The sequence below is a fragment of the Mirounga angustirostris genome, unplaced genomic scaffold, assembly GCF_029215605.1.
Source record: "Mirounga angustirostris isolate CCGP_5_RB_7025 unplaced genomic scaffold, mMirAng1.0.hap1 SCAF_11, whole genome shotgun sequence".
Taxonomy (NCBI): domain Eukaryota; kingdom Metazoa; phylum Chordata; class Mammalia; order Carnivora; family Phocidae; genus Mirounga; species Mirounga angustirostris.
In genome coordinates this window covers 27,891,063-27,909,029 of record NW_026991719.1, presented here as the reverse complement: position 1 = coordinate 27,909,029, position 17,967 = coordinate 27,891,063, and the positions used below count along the sequence as shown (strand labels likewise).

Here is a 17,967-nt window from a genome sequence, read left to right as displayed (position 1 = left end):
ATTTTCATTTCTCCCCCTCACCGCCCATAATAATTTCATGACTTTGAGGAACAAATAAAGTATATGTTTTTTTGTGTTTTTTTTGTTTTGTTTTTTAAAGATTTTATTTATTTATTTGACAGAGAGAGAGTTAGCGAGAGCAGGAACACAAACAGGGGGAGTGGGAGAGGGAGAAGCAGGTTTCCCGCCGAGCAGGGAGCCCAATGCGGGGCTCGATCCCAGGACCCTGGGATCATGACCTGAGCTGAAGGCAGATGCTTAATGGATGAGCCACCCAGGCACCCCAAGTATATGTTTTATATAGGCATTAACATCTCCTTGGTGGGTGGCAAATTTTACAAAGATTTTGAACACTGGAGGAAATAAAAGAACAGTTGAACCTTCTTAGTAGGTTTTCATTAAATCCTGTTTGCTTTATGTACGAAGATATTTAGCTAGGCTTCTTACTAATACTTCTATTCAGTTTCTATGAAGATTGTTATAGCCGTAACATACATGTAGCAACTGAAATTCAGCAAAGGACAAATTATTCTCTGGGCAGCATTTTACTGTTGGATCACTGTCACTATGCATTATCCTCTTTTTCTCATTTAATAGTAAAATATAACCTAAAAGTGGAGCAGTTACACAAATGCCTACCATTTGACCAGCAAAATTTTCCAAGATGTCTCTTTTGTTTCTCACCAGTATGCTCTTAGGATATTAATAATGTCTGGTCCAAAATAGCCCAACTCATCAGCTTAATTACTAAGACAGAAATGCCTTTGACATACAGGTTTATGAACACTTTCAAACATTAGTGAGTTTTTGGTTCGCCGTCCATATATATATATATATATAAGATTATAGAGTAAATTTGGATTTTAAGACATTAAGATAAAAATATTTAAAAAAATGTCTTTCCCAAATTTGTTATGAGAAGCACAAGAACATGTATTTGTTTTCTACTAGAACTTTAATTAGTTGGAAAACATGTTTTTTGACTACTTCTCTTTGTAAATATCCAAATAATTAACCAAATCGTAATGTTTCTAAAATGAGTATAGTGATATACATGAAACGTTCCCTGTTTTCCTGGTTTTTAAACTTTGATTTCTTGGTGAGGTCATGGAATGAACTGAATAAAGCAAAAGATAAGTGCTTATTTTTTTTTTTCCTTTTACTTTAAAGTTTTTGCTGAGGGGTTTATTTTCCTGGTAGGACATCAGGTAATACAACTTCACGGTGATGTCAGCTCCCTCTAGTGGATTTCAGTATACTTGTGGCTGGGTGTCTATAAAATCAACTGGGGAAAAGATTATGACTGTCCTAAATTTTCAAACATTGACCTGTTTAACATTAATGTATTTCTCTTGTCATAAAATCTGTAAACTTCCCTTAAAATCAAGTACACATTAATGGTTATATTGTAACTGCTGTGCAAAGGAGCTTATTCACTAGAAAATTATTTTAATTTACACGTACCTATTATTATGTTAAGGTTCAACATTTTTTCTCTTTATTTCAAAAACGTTCAGAATGTTGATGTTTGTTGACAGCTGAGCTTTGATTATGATACTACAATATAAATAGATGATATATACTTACTATCTATATAGAGCCATCAATCTGCCCATCTATATTATCATGTCTTTTCTTTTATCTTTTATACATATGATGATCATAAAACTGTCAACATTTTCACTTCATTGATTTATAAATAAAATGTCCTCGGGGCACCTGGATGGCTCAGTCGTTAAGCGTCTGCCTTCGGCTCAGCTCATGATCCCAGGGTCTTGGGATCGAGCCTTGCATCGGGCTCCCTGCTCTGCGGGAAGCCTGCTTCTCCCTCTCCCACTCCCCCTGCTTGTGTTCCCTCTCTCACTGTCTCTCTCTCTCTGTCAAATAAATAAAATGTTTAAGAAAAATGTCCTCCCTTAACTTTATTTACCAAAACATCTTTACCAATTTTACTCACTCTTTTGGAAATCTTATCTTGATAATTAATAATTATTAATTTAAAATGGATTATATATGAATTATAAGTTATATAATTTATATGTGCATGTGTAACTTATGGGTTATATATGTACACTATATATAAATTATATGTATATGATTATATACATATCAATTATAATTGAATTATATATTTTTATATTATAAATTTATATATGTACCTTAATATATTATGTATTGATATATAAATATTATATACCTATATATAAAAGGCAAATAAAAAATTCACCATATCAAGTCATATTATAGTTCAGTTTGTTAATTAATCATTATTTCCAAAGAAGTTTTACATATGTATGCTTTACTCCCAAACTGGCATGGGGGAGTAAATCTGATTTCTTGTATTACTCCACAGTACTTTGAACATATTAAGTATTCAGCAAATAAGAGCTAACACAAGGGGTGGTAATCCATTCTGACTTTCAACTCTTCTTTCCTTTTTTTTCTTTACTAGTATTCTCACAATGAAACAAAAACTTGATTTTTAAATGTACTTTGAGTAGTGAAAATTGGTCTAAGGATTTGCTGCTTGGTACCTGGCAGAGATGTTATGAAAAAATAATATTGAAAGATAAAATGCATTCTATATTCATAGTGATTTTTAGTCTATAAATAAATCTTTCATATAAATTATCTTTCTTAGTCCTCACAGAGCAATCCTTTAAGAATGTTTTATTATCACGTGTCACAAGTGACCTCATGGAGCTTGAATAACTGAAAGGATGAATATTAGATTGTATAAGAACTAGCAAATATACATGGATGTTTGTAGTGACATTATTCATGATAACCAAAAAGTGGAAGCAACTCAAATTCCCATCAGCTGATGAGTACAGAAAGAAAATGGGCCTCTCTATACAATGAAATATTATTCAATAATAAAGTGTAATGAAGCACCAATACTTGCTACAGCATGGATAGACCTTAAAAAGATGCTAAAGAAAGAAGCCAGCTGCAAAAGACCATATGTTATATAATTCCATTTATAGGAAATGGTCGAAACTGACACACCTAGAGAGACAGAATGTAGATTAATGGTTGCCCAGGGCTAGAAGATTGAGAGAGTAGAATTGTCTCCCAAAACAATTGCAAGGGACCTTTTCTAGAAACTGCAAACCAGAAGGACTATGCTCTTATTTAGAGGAATATAGAAAAAAGAGCACATGGCTTGTTACAGGTGATCTCTTACTTTAACAAGAAAGGTTTTAAATGTACTTCTTACCTGTAAATATGAAAACAAAACTTGTGCTATAGTTTGGATTTATTTCAATTGGAAGTATAAGTCATGTTGAAAAATAATTATTAGGGATTTGTTTAGTTTTGCAGAAACTGGAGGAAGTGACTACATTAGCTACGACAAAACAAGCGGGTTTTTCCCCCCATTAAAGTTCAGAAGGATTTTCATTTGTTTTACAACCTTAGATTTCTGGCCTAGTACTGTCTTTTTTAAGAAAAAATTGCTGGCAGACTGAACATAATTTAAAAAATGTGATAAGAACATGAAACATGAGATCTACCCTCCTAAATTTTTTAGTGCACAGTAGACTATTAACTTTAAGCACAATGTTGTCCAGCAGACCTCTAGAAATTAACTCTTGCATGACTAAAATTTTATACCTGATAAACAGCAACTCCCCATTTCCCCTTCCCTCTCACCTGGGCACCCACCATTCTATTCTCTGCTTCTAGGAGTTTGATCCTGTTAGGTACCTCATAGAGTAGAATCATGTGGTATTTGTCCTTCTGTGACTGGTTTATTTCATTTAGCATAATGTATTCCAGTTCTTCCCTATTGTTGCATATGGCAGGACTTTCCTATTTTTTAAGGTTGAATGATATTCTATTGTGTGTATACACCACATTTTCTTTTTCCATTTACCCATTGATAGACATTTAGTTTCTTTCCATATCTTGGCTATTGTGAATAATGCTGCAATAAACATGAGACTATAGATACCTCTTCAAGATCCCGATTTCAGTTCTTTTGGATATGTCCCCAGAAATGGCATTGCTGGATTGTATGGTAGTTCTAATTTGTAATTTTTTGAGGAACCTTTATACTGTTTCCTCTAGCAGCTGCACCATTTTGTATTTCTACAAATGGTGGCGAGTTCCAATTTTTCTACATTCTCAGCAGTACTTGTTATCTTTTGTTACTTTTTGATAATAGCCACCCGAGCAAGTGTAGGGTGATCTCATTGTGGTTTTGATATGCATATTTCTCATAATTAGTGATGTTGAACATCTTTTCATATATCTGTTTTCATCTGTGTGTCATCTTTGAAGAAATGTCTATTTAAGCCCTTTGCCTATTGTTTTAGTCAGATTATTTTTTTTCTGTTGAGTTGTAGGAGTTACTTATATATTTTAAATGGTAACCTCTAATCATTTACGTGGTTTACATTTATTTTCTCCCATTCTGTAGGTTGTTGTTTTATTCTGTTGTTTCCTTTGCTGTACAGAAACTTTTTAGTTTCACATGGTCCCATTTATTTTTATGTCAAATCCAAGCAGTCATTTCAAGACCAATGTTAAGAAGCATTCTCCCTGTGTTTCATTCTAGGAGTTTTATGGTTGCAGTTTTTCAGTTAAGGTTTTAATCTGTTTCAAGTTGATTTTTATATGTGGTGTAAGATAAGGGCAGCCTGCCTAACCCTTGATTTTTTTTAAAGATTTTATTTATTTATTTATTTATTTATTTATTTATTTATTTAATCAGTCAGAGAGAGAGAGAGAGGAGCAGAGGGACAGGGAGAAGCAGACCCCCCACTGAGCAGGGAGCCAAACGTGGGGCTCGATCCCAGGACCCTGGGATCATGATCTGAGCTGAAGGCAGATGCTTAACTGAGCCACCCAGGCGCCCCACTAGTTGAAATTTCTAAAAGAATTTCAGCTGAGGAAATTCAGTAATCTGATACATAATTTTGAAAGCTCTAACTATTATGTTAGCCTCTAGCTGGTTTGTGAGAATCAAGTAGAAAGGTCTGAGTGGAAGCTGGGAGACAGGAAATTGTTGCTATGTATATAGGCCTAACCTTAGACCAGAGTTGTGATAAGGAATATAAAGGAAAGTGGAGGCAGCCCTTGAAGAGGTGATGATCTGAGGAGTGGTAGGAGACACTCTCACAAAATGACAGGGAGTAACTTGTGCTTCCTATAGGGATAATTCACGAAAATTTTAGGGCAACCAGCAGAAAATGATCTCTGTGGCCATAATTTCAAACACTGTGGTTAGTTCCTGCTAAGATGCTGATCCAGTGTGAAGATGCTGAGATGAGGAAGGAAAACAAAAGTTGTCTTGATCTAACTATTCTAGAGCCAGGTCAGAAAATTTAATGTGCTTTTATATTTAAGTAAAGAATTATTTTATTCTAAGAAACAATCTATATTGCCTGGCTCTTGAACTCCAGAAAAAAATTATGAAAAACTGTAAATGGCTCTTTTTATTCTGTTTTTTTCATTGATACCATCAACATCAAGCATAACAGATATATTTGTTTAAGCTAGCTCTGTGCTTTATACCTTGAAGTTCAAGGAGTGCTCCTTGACCTTGAGAATCTTGGGGAATATGCTAAATGCCAAGTAGAGCATAAAAAATTAAAAGATTTATATTTTAAAAAAATGATTTACTAGGACTTTTTGAAGATAGGATTACTGAACTAATAGGGCCAATTTTAGAAAATAATGTGGAAAGGGGGAAATGCAGCAAACCCCCCCAAAACTGATATTGTAATAAATAGTTGAATAGTGTAGTAGTTTATACTTACACAAACTTGGGTAGAAAATTGTGAGAAAAAAGTGGAGAATGAATCCGTTATTCAAGCAGTGACTATTAGGGCATTGCTTCTGAAAAAGACCCAGATTTCAACTGATTCCTTGGACACATGGCTTTTAAAAAAATTCTCAGGTGATCTTAGATAAAATTCTCATAAACCCATCTATTTTGCTCATATCAGAGCACCTAGGGCCTTTGTGGGAATGGAACTTGAGTAGCAGGGACTTGTAGCAGAAGGAGTAGCATAAACACAAAGGCTTGAATGAAGTGATAGATTTTGGGTGAAGGATTTATGATGATGAGAAACTAGGCTGAAAAGTTGATTGACTTCCAACATCAAATGTCCTTGAGTGTCAAGCTAAGGTGTTAACTTCTGTGTTGGCGTTGGAAATTCAAATCTCCATACTCAAAATTCCTTACTTTTCTCAGTCTTTTAAGAACAATTTCTAGTATGTTAATCATCATATACTGTGGATCCTTGGGTCCCTTCTTCCTTCCGAACATCTTCTGCCAGTGTTAATACTGTAAAGAAATACTTGTTCTCTGCCATGGTTGATGCCATTTAATAAGGTTTGGAATTGCAGAAAAAGATCTTTGTTGATTACACTGTTTTGTTGTCATTCTATTAACGATGAGGGATGGGGGAAAAGTTGGAATCTACTTGGTATGGAATAAAAAGAAGGATAGCTTCAATATGAGCATTTCCCAAAATAGATTTATCAAAAAAGTAGAAAGTGCTGTTAGTTAAGTTTCTACACACACACACACACTTCATATATTAAGCCCTCACTGATTTCTGCTTATAAATGATGACAAATTCAAGTTAGAGCCAACTTCATATTCACAGCAGATGTTTCAATGTTTTAAAATGCTGTCACTATTTACAGACTATGAACATATATACTCTTTCTTTCCCCAAATGGATTATTTCCCGCAGCTTCTACATAAGCTCATCCACTCTAAATAGAATGTGAGCCATATACATAATTTAAAATTTTCTAGTGACTGTATTAAACAAGAAAGAGATGAAAGTAATTTTAATTGTATATTTTATTTAAATACATCCAAATAATATTTTGACAAAGAATCAAAATTAAAAATTATAGGGATTTTTTACATTATTTTTGTACTAAGTCTTCAAAATCTGGTGTGTGTTTACATGTGCACAACATCTCAGTTCATACTGACCACATTTCAGGTGCTCAATGGACATGTGTCGCTAGTGGCTACCATATTGGGTAACACAGTTCGATATTCCTTCTCTCTACTCCATCACTTTTGTGACAATTAAGTACTTTTACTTTCCCTGAGTGGTTTTAATTTGGGCGGGAGGGGAGAGAGAGAGTTGTGATTTTTTTTTAAAAAAGGTGCCATATATAACCTAGTTACATATAACAAAACACTAGGAGTCCTTCACTAGTATTCTCAGGTATGTCTGGTTTAAATGAGATAAACTGGGTGGCTATAATCACTTTTCAGCTACTACAAGGTAAGTCATGTTGGCTAGTGAATGCTTTTTTACATCTAGAAGGAAGCTATATGAATAAAGGTATCCTTGGCTTTAATTTTATGTTGTAAACAAAAAAGTCATGTATTTTATCTGCAGTCCAGACCTACCCTCTAAGTCCTGGGTCCTTATGTCCAACTACTACTCCCTTGCCTTTCCAGTTAAATATCTCAAAGCATTGCAAACCCAGTGAATCCCAAGAACATAAACTCTTGATGGGCAACTCTGCAACCAACAACCATTTCCTCTTTGGCCCCTCCAATATCATAGACAAGAACCAAGATCTATGTAGTTGTATAATCAGGAACCTTGGAATCATCCTTGATATTCCCTGTACCTCACTCACTTCCTCTCCTGTTTCCATTCAGTCTCTCAGCCTATGCAATTTTATATCCAAAATAGTTCTCAAATCCAAATTTCTTTTCATATTCCGTGTCATCATGTTAGTCCAGGCTACTGTGGTTTCTTGCCTGGACTACTAATTTGCCTTCTGTTCATCAATTCTAGACACTGAGAAGTCTATTTTCTATGTTTCAGCCAGAATGATTTTTCTTACAGAAAATCTAATCGTGACACTTCTTTACGTACTACATATGATGACTTTCTTTTGCTCTTAGTTTAAAGGTACCTAAAATGCTCTGCCTAATATGAGCATTGCCTATGTACATTCACAGCCTGATTCATGCTTATTTTCTCCCTACTTCATATTGACCTTTCAGTTCCTGAAAATGACATTGTATCCCTACCTCAGAGCTCTATGTATTCTCCCAAAAGGCCTAGCATAGCTAATTCTTACTCTTCCATATCTTTTCTCAAAAGATAATTTTTATGAGCTCCCAGTCTGCATATAATACTCTTTTTTTTTTAAAGATTTTATTTATTTGATAGAACGTGAGAGAGGGAACACAAGCAGGGGGAGAGGGAGAAGCAGGCTTCCCGCCAAGCAGGGAGCCCGATGCGGGGCTCGATCCCAGGACCCTGGGATCATGACCTGAGCCGAAGGCAGACACTTAATGACTGAGCCACTCAGGCGCCGCTATATATGATGTTCTTAATATTTAATGTCATATCACTCTGTTTTTCTTTATAAAATTAATTACAATAATCAAAACTATATTAGAATATTATCTGTCTCCATGAGTAAAGTGTGAAATCAGTGAATGCAGGGACTCTGTTCTCTTAATTATTGCATCCTTAAGGTATATCCCAGAGGCTGAAATTGACAATAAATAGTTGAAATAATAAATGATATATAGTATAGTAAATATATACATATATCTCTCTTATTTGTATGTATGGGTACACAAATAGAGAGGTATAAACATTTTTTTAATGCAATGGTGGTCATATTTCCATAGAAACACAAAGTCACATTCCTGGTTAGGATATAATAAAAATTGTTGTTCTATCAATTGTTCTGTTCCAAAATGATACAATTGTGAACATGATTTTGTGGTTTTTCAAAAGAATTCCAGAAGAAAACCAAAACGTGTGTTCATACTGTTTGTACTATGAGATTCAATACATACATTTTCTTTACTGTTTGTTAATTTTTCACCAAACTAACATCTTGTAAATTTACAAATGAATTACGTCAGAAAAAAATTGCAATTAAAGAAAGTCTACCTTAGTAGTCTAGAAATCATGAAGTGAGAAAAGGAGATGAGGAATAAACAAAGTCAATTTAAGCTACTCAGTGTTTAGAAACTTCCATGGGGATTAGAAAGATTTAATAGATGGGATAAGAAGAATGTCTAAATTCTCCAGGTAAATTCTTTCTCCTCTTGTTCACATTTTGGGCTTCACCAAATACTGGTTTTCTCCTGTGTTCCTGGCAAAGGCATTCTTTCTGTGTGTGTGCTCAGGGTTACACTTTCCAACATTTAGTTACTCATTCAACAAATATGGATTTCTTGCATGACACTGTACTGGTCATTGGGGATACATCACTAAGCTAAAACCACATGCTTTTTGCTGTCATGCTTGTAAATTGGGGAAAGATGCAGCCATTAATCATAAAATCAAGCTCGTATTTTTATAATTATAATTTGAGACGAGTGCTTGAACAGAAAAGGCCAAGGCCAAGGCTCTGCTACTAAGAAAACTTACCCAGGCTGGGAAGGTCATCAAAGATTTCCTTGAGAATGTACTGCTTAACACAGAAGCCAGAGGATGAATAGGAGTTAATAAGACTAGGGGGGTAGTAAGTGATGGCTAGTTAAGAATCTTAGCAGAGAAGTATTTTCTTCCTGGAGCACAGAAGGGAGTGGGTGATGAAAGATCAGTCTGGAGAGGTGGATAGTCTAGGGGGCCTTATATGAGCCATGGGTGATGATTCTACAAAAATGAAACAGTATTGATAAATACTATGCTGTGGTATCTCATTGTGGTTTTGATTTGGATTTCCCTGATGCCAAGTGATGTTGAGCATTTTTTCATGTATCTTTTGGCCATTTAGATGTCTTCTTTGGAGAAATGTCTGTTCATATCTTCTGCCCATCTCGAGATTGGATTATTTGTTCTTCGGGTGTTGAGTTCTGAGAAGTTCTCTATAGATTTTAAATACCAGCCCTTTATCTGATATGTCATTCGCAAATATCTTCTCCCATTCCGTAGGTTGCCTTTTAGTTTTGTCAACTGTTTCCTTTGCAGAAGCTTTTTATCTTGATGAAGTCCCAGTAGTTCATTTTTGCCTTGGTTTCCCTTGCCTTTGGAGACGTGTCTAACAAGAGGTTGCTGTGGCCGAGATCACAGAGGTTGCTGCCTGTGTTCTCCTCTAGGATTTTGATGGAGTCCTGTCTCACATTTACGTCTTTAATCCATTTTGAGTTTATTTTTGTGTGACGTGGATGGAACTAGAGGGTATTATGCTAAGCGAAATAAGTCAATCAGAGAAAGACAATGATCCTATGATTTCACTCATATGTAGAATTTAAGAAACAAAACAGAGAAGCATAGGGGAAGGGAGGGAAAAATAAAACAAGATGAAATCAGAGAGGGAGACAAACCATAAGAGACTCTTAATTATAAGAAACAAACTGAGGTTGGGGTAACCAGGTAATGGGTATTAAGGAGGGCACGGGATGTAATGAACACTGGGTGTTATATAAGACTGATGAATCACTGAACTTTACCTCTGAAACTAATAATAAATTATGTATTCATTGAATTTAAATAAAAATAAATGTGGGCGCCTGGGTGGCTCAGTTGGTTAAGCGACTGCCTTCAGCTCAGGTCATGATCCCAGGGTCCTGGGATTGAGTCCTGCATCGGGCTCCCTGCTCTGCGGGGAGCCTGCTTCTCCCTCTCCCACTCCCCCTGCTTGTGTTCCCTCTCTTGCTGTGTCTCTCTCTGTCAAATAAATAAATAAAATCTTAAAAAAAAATAAATGCATGATCCCAAGGGAAAAAATTATGCTGTGATGTAGCATCATAAATCAGTTTTGCATTTTCAAAAGCTGAGCATAGTGGTAGATTGAAAGAAAGCAAGGGCACACATGGAGAGGCTAGGAAGAATCTTACATTGTGTGGGCTTTTGCTTGTGCTAGGTAACTTACGTGTGAGATACAACGTACTTCTTGATTATTTTAGAAGTCCTATGCCTTCTCTCAGAATGGGGGGAAGCTTGGCTTAGCTCTCAGTGGGAGGACTTTATGTCTTGCCCCTGAATACAGATTAGAAGCAGTTATACAGAAAAACATCAACAATTCAGAGACAGAAATTGTTAACTTTTTATTATACAGAAGGAAGCTAAAGAAGGGAGAATATAAGCAGGACCTCCCCTAGAATGGAGGCAGACTTGAGGGTGATATTAGAGCCCATTGGATAGCTATTACCATAGCTCTTCAGATAAAAGTATTTCCTGATTGACGAACCTACATGTGGGCAATGAGGTAGCTAGTTCAGAAACTATGGACTTGGTAGGTGTTCTTTCAGTTCTAGCTCCTCCCCGATGCTATCCATCTGTGAAACACCTAGAGTGTTTACTCAGGATCCAGATAGCAAAGGAAGAAAGGTACCCAAACATTCTGAATCAAAAGATGGAACAAGAAGTTCCATCCATACAATATGTCCACATGTAATGGTGGTCTGAATCTTCAATACTTTATCATGATTTTAAGGGGAACCTGAGACTTTATGTAATGTAAATTATTCATTGAATAATGCAAAGTAATGCATACTTTGTTAATATTATCTCTAAATTAATGAAAAAAGTATCAAATCATGATTATTTCCTAAGTTCTAGCTAGAATTATATTGGTTAATATAGCAAAAATATATCAAATTTATGAATCATTTAGAATGTTTCAGTGTTTATCTTTTTTCTGGATTTGAGAGATTTTGATTTTATGTTGGTCTGTGCTAAAAAGCTAAGGGTTCTTTACGGCATCTATCTATCTATCTATCTGTCTATCTGTCATCTTCCCTCTTCCTTCCCTACCTCAATCTGTAATAAGATGGATGCTGACTGAGTTTTGGGCAATCTATAATACTATAACATCTCATAAATTAACTGTTTTATACTTCTACCATGCTCATGTTACCTTATCACTTTATTGATAAGCTGACAAATCTGAAAATTCTTATTTCTTCTCATTTAATGTAGGTACAGTTATAACTGTGTAAACAATTACAGTTGTGTTAAGTATATAAACACATATATTCACATATGGTTTAAAGTTTGTGTATACCTACATGTATACACACACACACACACACATTGTACTTAATGTATTTTTCTTTCCCTAATTTATACCTATATATATATTAGGGAAAGTATACTGTTGATTAGTGGTTTTGACTTTGAAACCAGACAAACCTGGTTTAAAATCCTGACTCTACTATTTACTAGGTTCTTGAGTGTGAGCAGATTAGTTGGCTTTTTTTTGTAGCCTCAGTTTCCTCGACTGTAAATGAGAATAAAAATGCTTATCTCACAGGTGTATTGTAAGAATTGAGAATGATAATATGGGTAATCATTATTAGAGTCTCTGATACATACTAAATATGCAGAATTTTTTTAGTGAGATAAGTGACATGATATAAATTAAAATATCAACTGCTGTGGGTAATGATACTATTTTCTGCAAAGGCAAATGCTAGCACACAAAGAGTATCCTTCAAAGTCAGTATACATGAACTCTCCTTGGTTTCTCCAAGTACCATCTCTGTTACCATGGGCACATTACTTAGCCTCTATGTTTTGTCATTTCCTTACCTTAAAAAAAAATGACTTTAACAACAAAAACCTTGTGAGTCTGATGTGAGGATTCAGTGTAGTGTGTGTGTGTGTGTGTGTGTGTGTGTATAATTTCTCTCAAAGTATCATACCTGTAGTAGTAAGATTTTATTTTCAAGCTCATCATCACATTCTACTCTGTATCGTCACATTTTCACAACTTGTTAATATTTGTAATTAGCAGTGTGATTTAGTTTGCTGACAACTTAGGAAAACATAATGACAAAGTTTAAAATAATGAAATGATTCTCTTCTTTTGCCTTTCGATAAAGTTTTTGACACTTTGCCACCCATGCGCTACCAGGAGACCATGAGTACCATCCTGACATGGATCCAGCAGTCAGAAACCAAACTCTCTATACCTCAGGTCACTGTCACTGAATATGACATCATGGAAGAGAGACTGGGAGAGTTACAGGTCTGTGAATATTTGTATGTCTTAAACAATATAGGGCAGATCTCATCTATCAAGCAGTCACATTGATGTGACCTTTATTTTTTACATTGGTGTAATGTGAAAATAATAGAAATAAAATAATCATGGCAAGTATGATAGTTTACCAGTTGCAAAAGTGAAGATAAGATTTAAAAAATATAATCTTTTATGCATTTGTGCCTTCTCTCCATAAGACAAAAACTCTATCTTTGAAGAAAATGATATGGTCTATGTCTGAAGTATATTCTTTCTCATTTAGTATGTGTTTTCAGACAATGATTTTGATTATTATAAAAGTTGTGGTATTATTCCCCCCTCCTTTGCTTGCTAATTTATAACTCCTTTCACATTTCCAAACACAAAGTGGTAAAATCTGTGTAGTTATAAAATAAATTTTAAACATTAGCCTTATGTAATATCATAATTAATTTTTTGAGTTCTATTAGCTACATTTTTAGCAGCTTTATATCACATAATAGAAAATACTAATATGGTAAATGAAAGAAATAATTTGTAAGAAATTTCAGAATACTTTTCCTACTAATTCTGAAAAGCTTGTGCTTTATATCCCATCACATTTTATTTTTTAGGTCAAGAAAGCGTTTATTAATTATATTTAGGAGCTGAGATAGGTCTACATTTTGAGAATTAAGAAAAAAAATAAAAATTTAACTTTTATATGAAGAGTTCTTTTTCAAGAATTAAATATTATTTCTTAAAGTTATGTTAGAACTATTTCTTCAAAGAAATCTCCATTTAAACATTCTTCAGTATCTATTGCCCTATTTAGACTGACTGTTTCTCTACTAACACATCAAGCAACCTGTAACTGTTTGATCTTGTTTTTTTTATGTTGTTTTTAATACTTGGAATGATTCTAAAATTTACTTTGAAGAATATGTGACTGAATAGAACTATAAGCTTAAAAAGAGTACAAAGAATACAGCAACTAGAGGAGTGGATTGAGTATACACAAAATGGTGTATAGATGAGTAGAAGAATATACTTTTACTGAAGAAACATTGAAGAGAAAAATTACTTACAAATATTATTGAGAAATTGTATTAAGTAGCCAAGAAAATGTGGTTGGAACTTTGTGTCAAATGTTATACCAAAACAAAATACCACATATATTAAAAAGTTCAAAAACATTTTAATAAGCACAGATTTTGGAGAAATTTTTAAGTAAAATATTTAAAAACATGTAAGAGAGAAGCACACAAATCAATGGACAAAATTACAAACATGGTAAAAATACCAGACAATTTAAAAGAAAGATGAGACCAAGGAAAAATTTTGTCTGAGTAAGGGAGAGAGTCATTAATAAGGAAGTCACAAAGAGAGACATAAACAGCCATTAAACCTATGAAAAATTTTAACTCAAATTGTAAAGGATAAGGTACAAATGTATAAAATGAAATACTATTTTTCACATCTCAGTTGCAAACAAAAAGATATAATAAGTGCAGGTCTGGTAGCAATGAGCTACCTTCTCATTCTCTGGTGGGAATGTAAATTGAATTAAAATTTTGCTGAGGAAACTTTTCGATACTTCCTAATAACATACAAAATAATTAATTGCATTATACATTTGAATACTATTTTCATGAAGTCTGCATCTTAGGCGGTAATCAGAATACACAAAAAAATAGAAAAATAGATGCAGATAGATAGATGGATAGATTATAAACATAATTTACAGGGGTGGAAAACTAGAAGTTAATTTGTAGAGCTAATAATGGGAAATGGTTAAATGAGCTAGAGAAGCCATTAAAATTTATGTTTTTGAAAAATCAACTTAATGACATGGGAAAAGGCTCACTAAAAAGGCCTAACTCAAAATGTAGTTACATGCATGCTAGGTATTGTTTAAGTAATAAATCAAGTTTAATGAAGTAAAATTAAAGCAAAAAATTTAAAATACCACAAAATAGACATAAGATATTATACAATTCTAAAAGATACGTATTTGGCATATTTGGGGAATATTACAGATTACATTGTAAAAGAAGGAATTGTGTATGTGTGTATATAATATGTTCACATATTCAATGTTGAGTTATAGAAACACGAAGTTTACATAAAGTAATATATAAATGGTAGTTTTTCAATGTTTTATCTTGAACCTTTCTTCCTTTATAACCAGAAAGTAATAAATAGCGAGTGGAGAAACCCTAAAATGGATATTCTGTTATAAGTGATTGCATAGGTTACACAGGACACTTGTAAAACCGACTTTAGAAATTCTCCCCCAAATTACCCTAATTTTCACTATAACACTAAAAAATGTCTTGTATAAAATATGAAACTTTAGTTAATTGGCATTTGTAGGCCATCCGTGTGTTAACTTACTCAGTTTTGTTATCCCATATATCTATATGATTTAGTTATGTTTTTACCTAGAGAACGTTAGAAGTTGTCTTATAAAGACACCATGTAATTAAATTAAGCTCCCTAACTATATCATAAATACAGTTACTAATATCCCGATATGATACAATAAAATTAGGTGTGCTAGAACTCTGGTTCATACAGAGTTGGGTTATATTTGACATTGTTCATAAAAACAGGCATAGATTTTTAAATAAAATATTACTATGCAAATGACTCATAGGATAAACAGTAGAATATGAATTACTACTGGTTATTCTGTAACTGATGGCACATCTATATTTTTAGATGTTTGAATCACATAGCTTTCACTGTAAATACGTTTAAGTGAAACTCGTAAGTGAAACTGTGCAATGAAACTTGTTATTATTCATCAATTAGTATACATGTACTCTCCTTTTTTAATTTGGAGGCTTTACAAAGCTCTCTGCAAGAACAACAAAGTGGCCTGAACTATCTCAGCACCACTGTGAAAGAGATGTCAAAGAAAGCACCACTGTCTGATATTAGCCGGAAGTATCAATCAGAATTTGAAGAGATTGAGGGTCGCTGGAAGAAGCTGTATTCCCAGTTGGTTGAACTTTGCCAGAAGCTAGAGGAGCAAATGGCTAAACTTCGAAAAATTCAGGTAATTTAAGATTGGACTTTTGGACTCATTTTTTTCCTTGCTTGTTTCTCCCCTAATGATGTGTTATAAAATTTAAAGGCAAATAGATATTTAACCTCCATTGTTCTTCAAAGTCAGTGATAAGATCAAAAGACACACATTTTTCTCAAATGAGTGTATTTTGCTTATTTCTTTTAAGAAAACAGTAATTAAGAGTTCCCCTTTTTAGATTTTCCTAAGAATTCTCTTTTTTTTGCCACCAATACTGATAGGACTTAAGTATATTTTTGGCTTAGTAATTTTCAAAACCAGTCTCTCCTTCAGTCCGCTTGTCCTTTAAAATATAGGTATCCCTTAGCTTATGAATAGATAAAAAGTTATCTATCATGTGATAAAGTCATATCATTTTACCCGCATATTTTACTTAAAATTGTATATATAAATTTGACCCCATTACCTTCCACAGACCAGCTCCTACTGACTTAATTTGTTTGAATAGTATCACCATGCTCCTAATCACCCAAGCTGAAAACAGTAAACCAACAATTAACATTCTAGTCTAAAGTCTAAAATATTTACTGAGATAGATAATACCTCTCTTATGGGGCAAATTATTGTGAAGAATATTAATGCTGGGATGAATCTTTGACAGTATCATGGCATGATGGAAAGCATCGGAACAAGATACTTCTGGTTTTAAGTCCCAGTCCAGCTACTAGTTGTTTGTTTTCACCTCTTACAAACCAAAAGAATGAGTCCTAAAACCTCTAAAGCACAACATACATATGAACATGTCTCTACATGTAAGTATATGTGCGCACACACATACACGCAAACACATTTTTGCCAGTACCAGTGGTAAAACAGGGTATAAATACATGGTCCTTGCCAACAAGGAGCCCACATTCTAGTGAAGCAAAAAGGTGTGTTAGCTCCCCATCACTGCTGTAACGAAGTACTGCAAATTTAGTAGCTTAAAACGGCACAAATTTATTACCTTACAGTTCTGGAGGTCAGAAGTCCAAAATCAGCCACAGTGGGCTAAGATCAAGGTGTAGGCACGCCTGTGTCTTTTCTGGAGTCTTGAGCAAAAAAATCTGTTGCCTTGTCCTCATTAGCTTCTGGAAATGACATTTCTCCCCTGAAAGCCGCATCCTGTCTTCGGTGCCAGCAGTGCAGCGTCTTAGAGCCTCTCTCCCTAGCGCTCACGCTCCTGACCCCCTCTTAATAAGGACCCTTGCAATTACACTGTGCCTGGCCAGATAACCCAGAATAACCTCTCTGTTTCAAAATACTTCATCTCATCTGCAAAGTCTTTTTTGCCACGTAAGGGAACATATTCACAGGTTCCAGGGATGAGGGTGTGACCATCTTGGGGAGGTCATTATTCAGCCAACACAGGAAGTAAATTAAACAGTATGGTAAACATTACCACAAGAGACAGAGAAGAAATCCAACATAAACTGGGCAAAGGGGCTATGAAATGTTCTTGGAACATGGGTTATCTGGGCTGCACCTTGAACAAGTAGAATTTAGTCAGCTGATAAAGAGGAAGAGACACAATGCAGTCATATGTTCACTTAGCCAGAAGGGGTTCAGTCTTGGAGAGAGAAAAATATGTTTGGAGATTAAGTAATACATATGATTAGGAAAAGGATCTAGGAGTAGATAATGAATGGTCCCGGATGCCATGCTTTGGAATATGAATTACAACCTAATGGTCATGGGATTAAAAAAGAAGAATTTGGAACTGTTACTGCTATTTTAAAGGGGGAAAGATAGGATAATATTTGTATTTTCAAAGCATCGCTGTGATAAGAAGGAGGAGTTAAGAAAAATGCTGACACCCAGGTGGAGAATGGATTAGAATAGGGAAAGATTGAGGCAGACACCAAAAAGAGCTAATGCGGTCATCAAGGAGCTTATAATAAGATCTGAACTAGGACAGTGGCGAGATGGAAGAAACGTGAAACCAGACTCAAGAGATATCAGCAAGATGATAATGTTGAAACCTG

The 17,967-nt window shown here is 34.5% G+C and overlaps 1 protein-coding gene across 8 annotated transcripts in view; it reads left to right on the top strand.

Annotated features, from left to right (window-relative positions):
* The window catches only part of DMD (dystrophin), a 2,113,108-nt gene that overhangs the window by 766,097 nt on the left and 1,329,044 nt on the right, over positions 1 to 17,967 (top strand). For all 8 annotated transcript variants that reach the window (XM_064573900.1, XM_064573902.1, XM_064573903.1 and 5 more), the window contains 2 exons: positions 12,791 to 12,936; positions 15,758 to 15,973. In XM_064573900.1, coding sequence (XP_064429970.1) covers positions 12,791 to 12,936; positions 15,758 to 15,973 — 362 coding nt within the window. The remainder of the gene's footprint in view (positions 1 to 12,790; positions 12,937 to 15,757; positions 15,974 to 17,967) is intronic.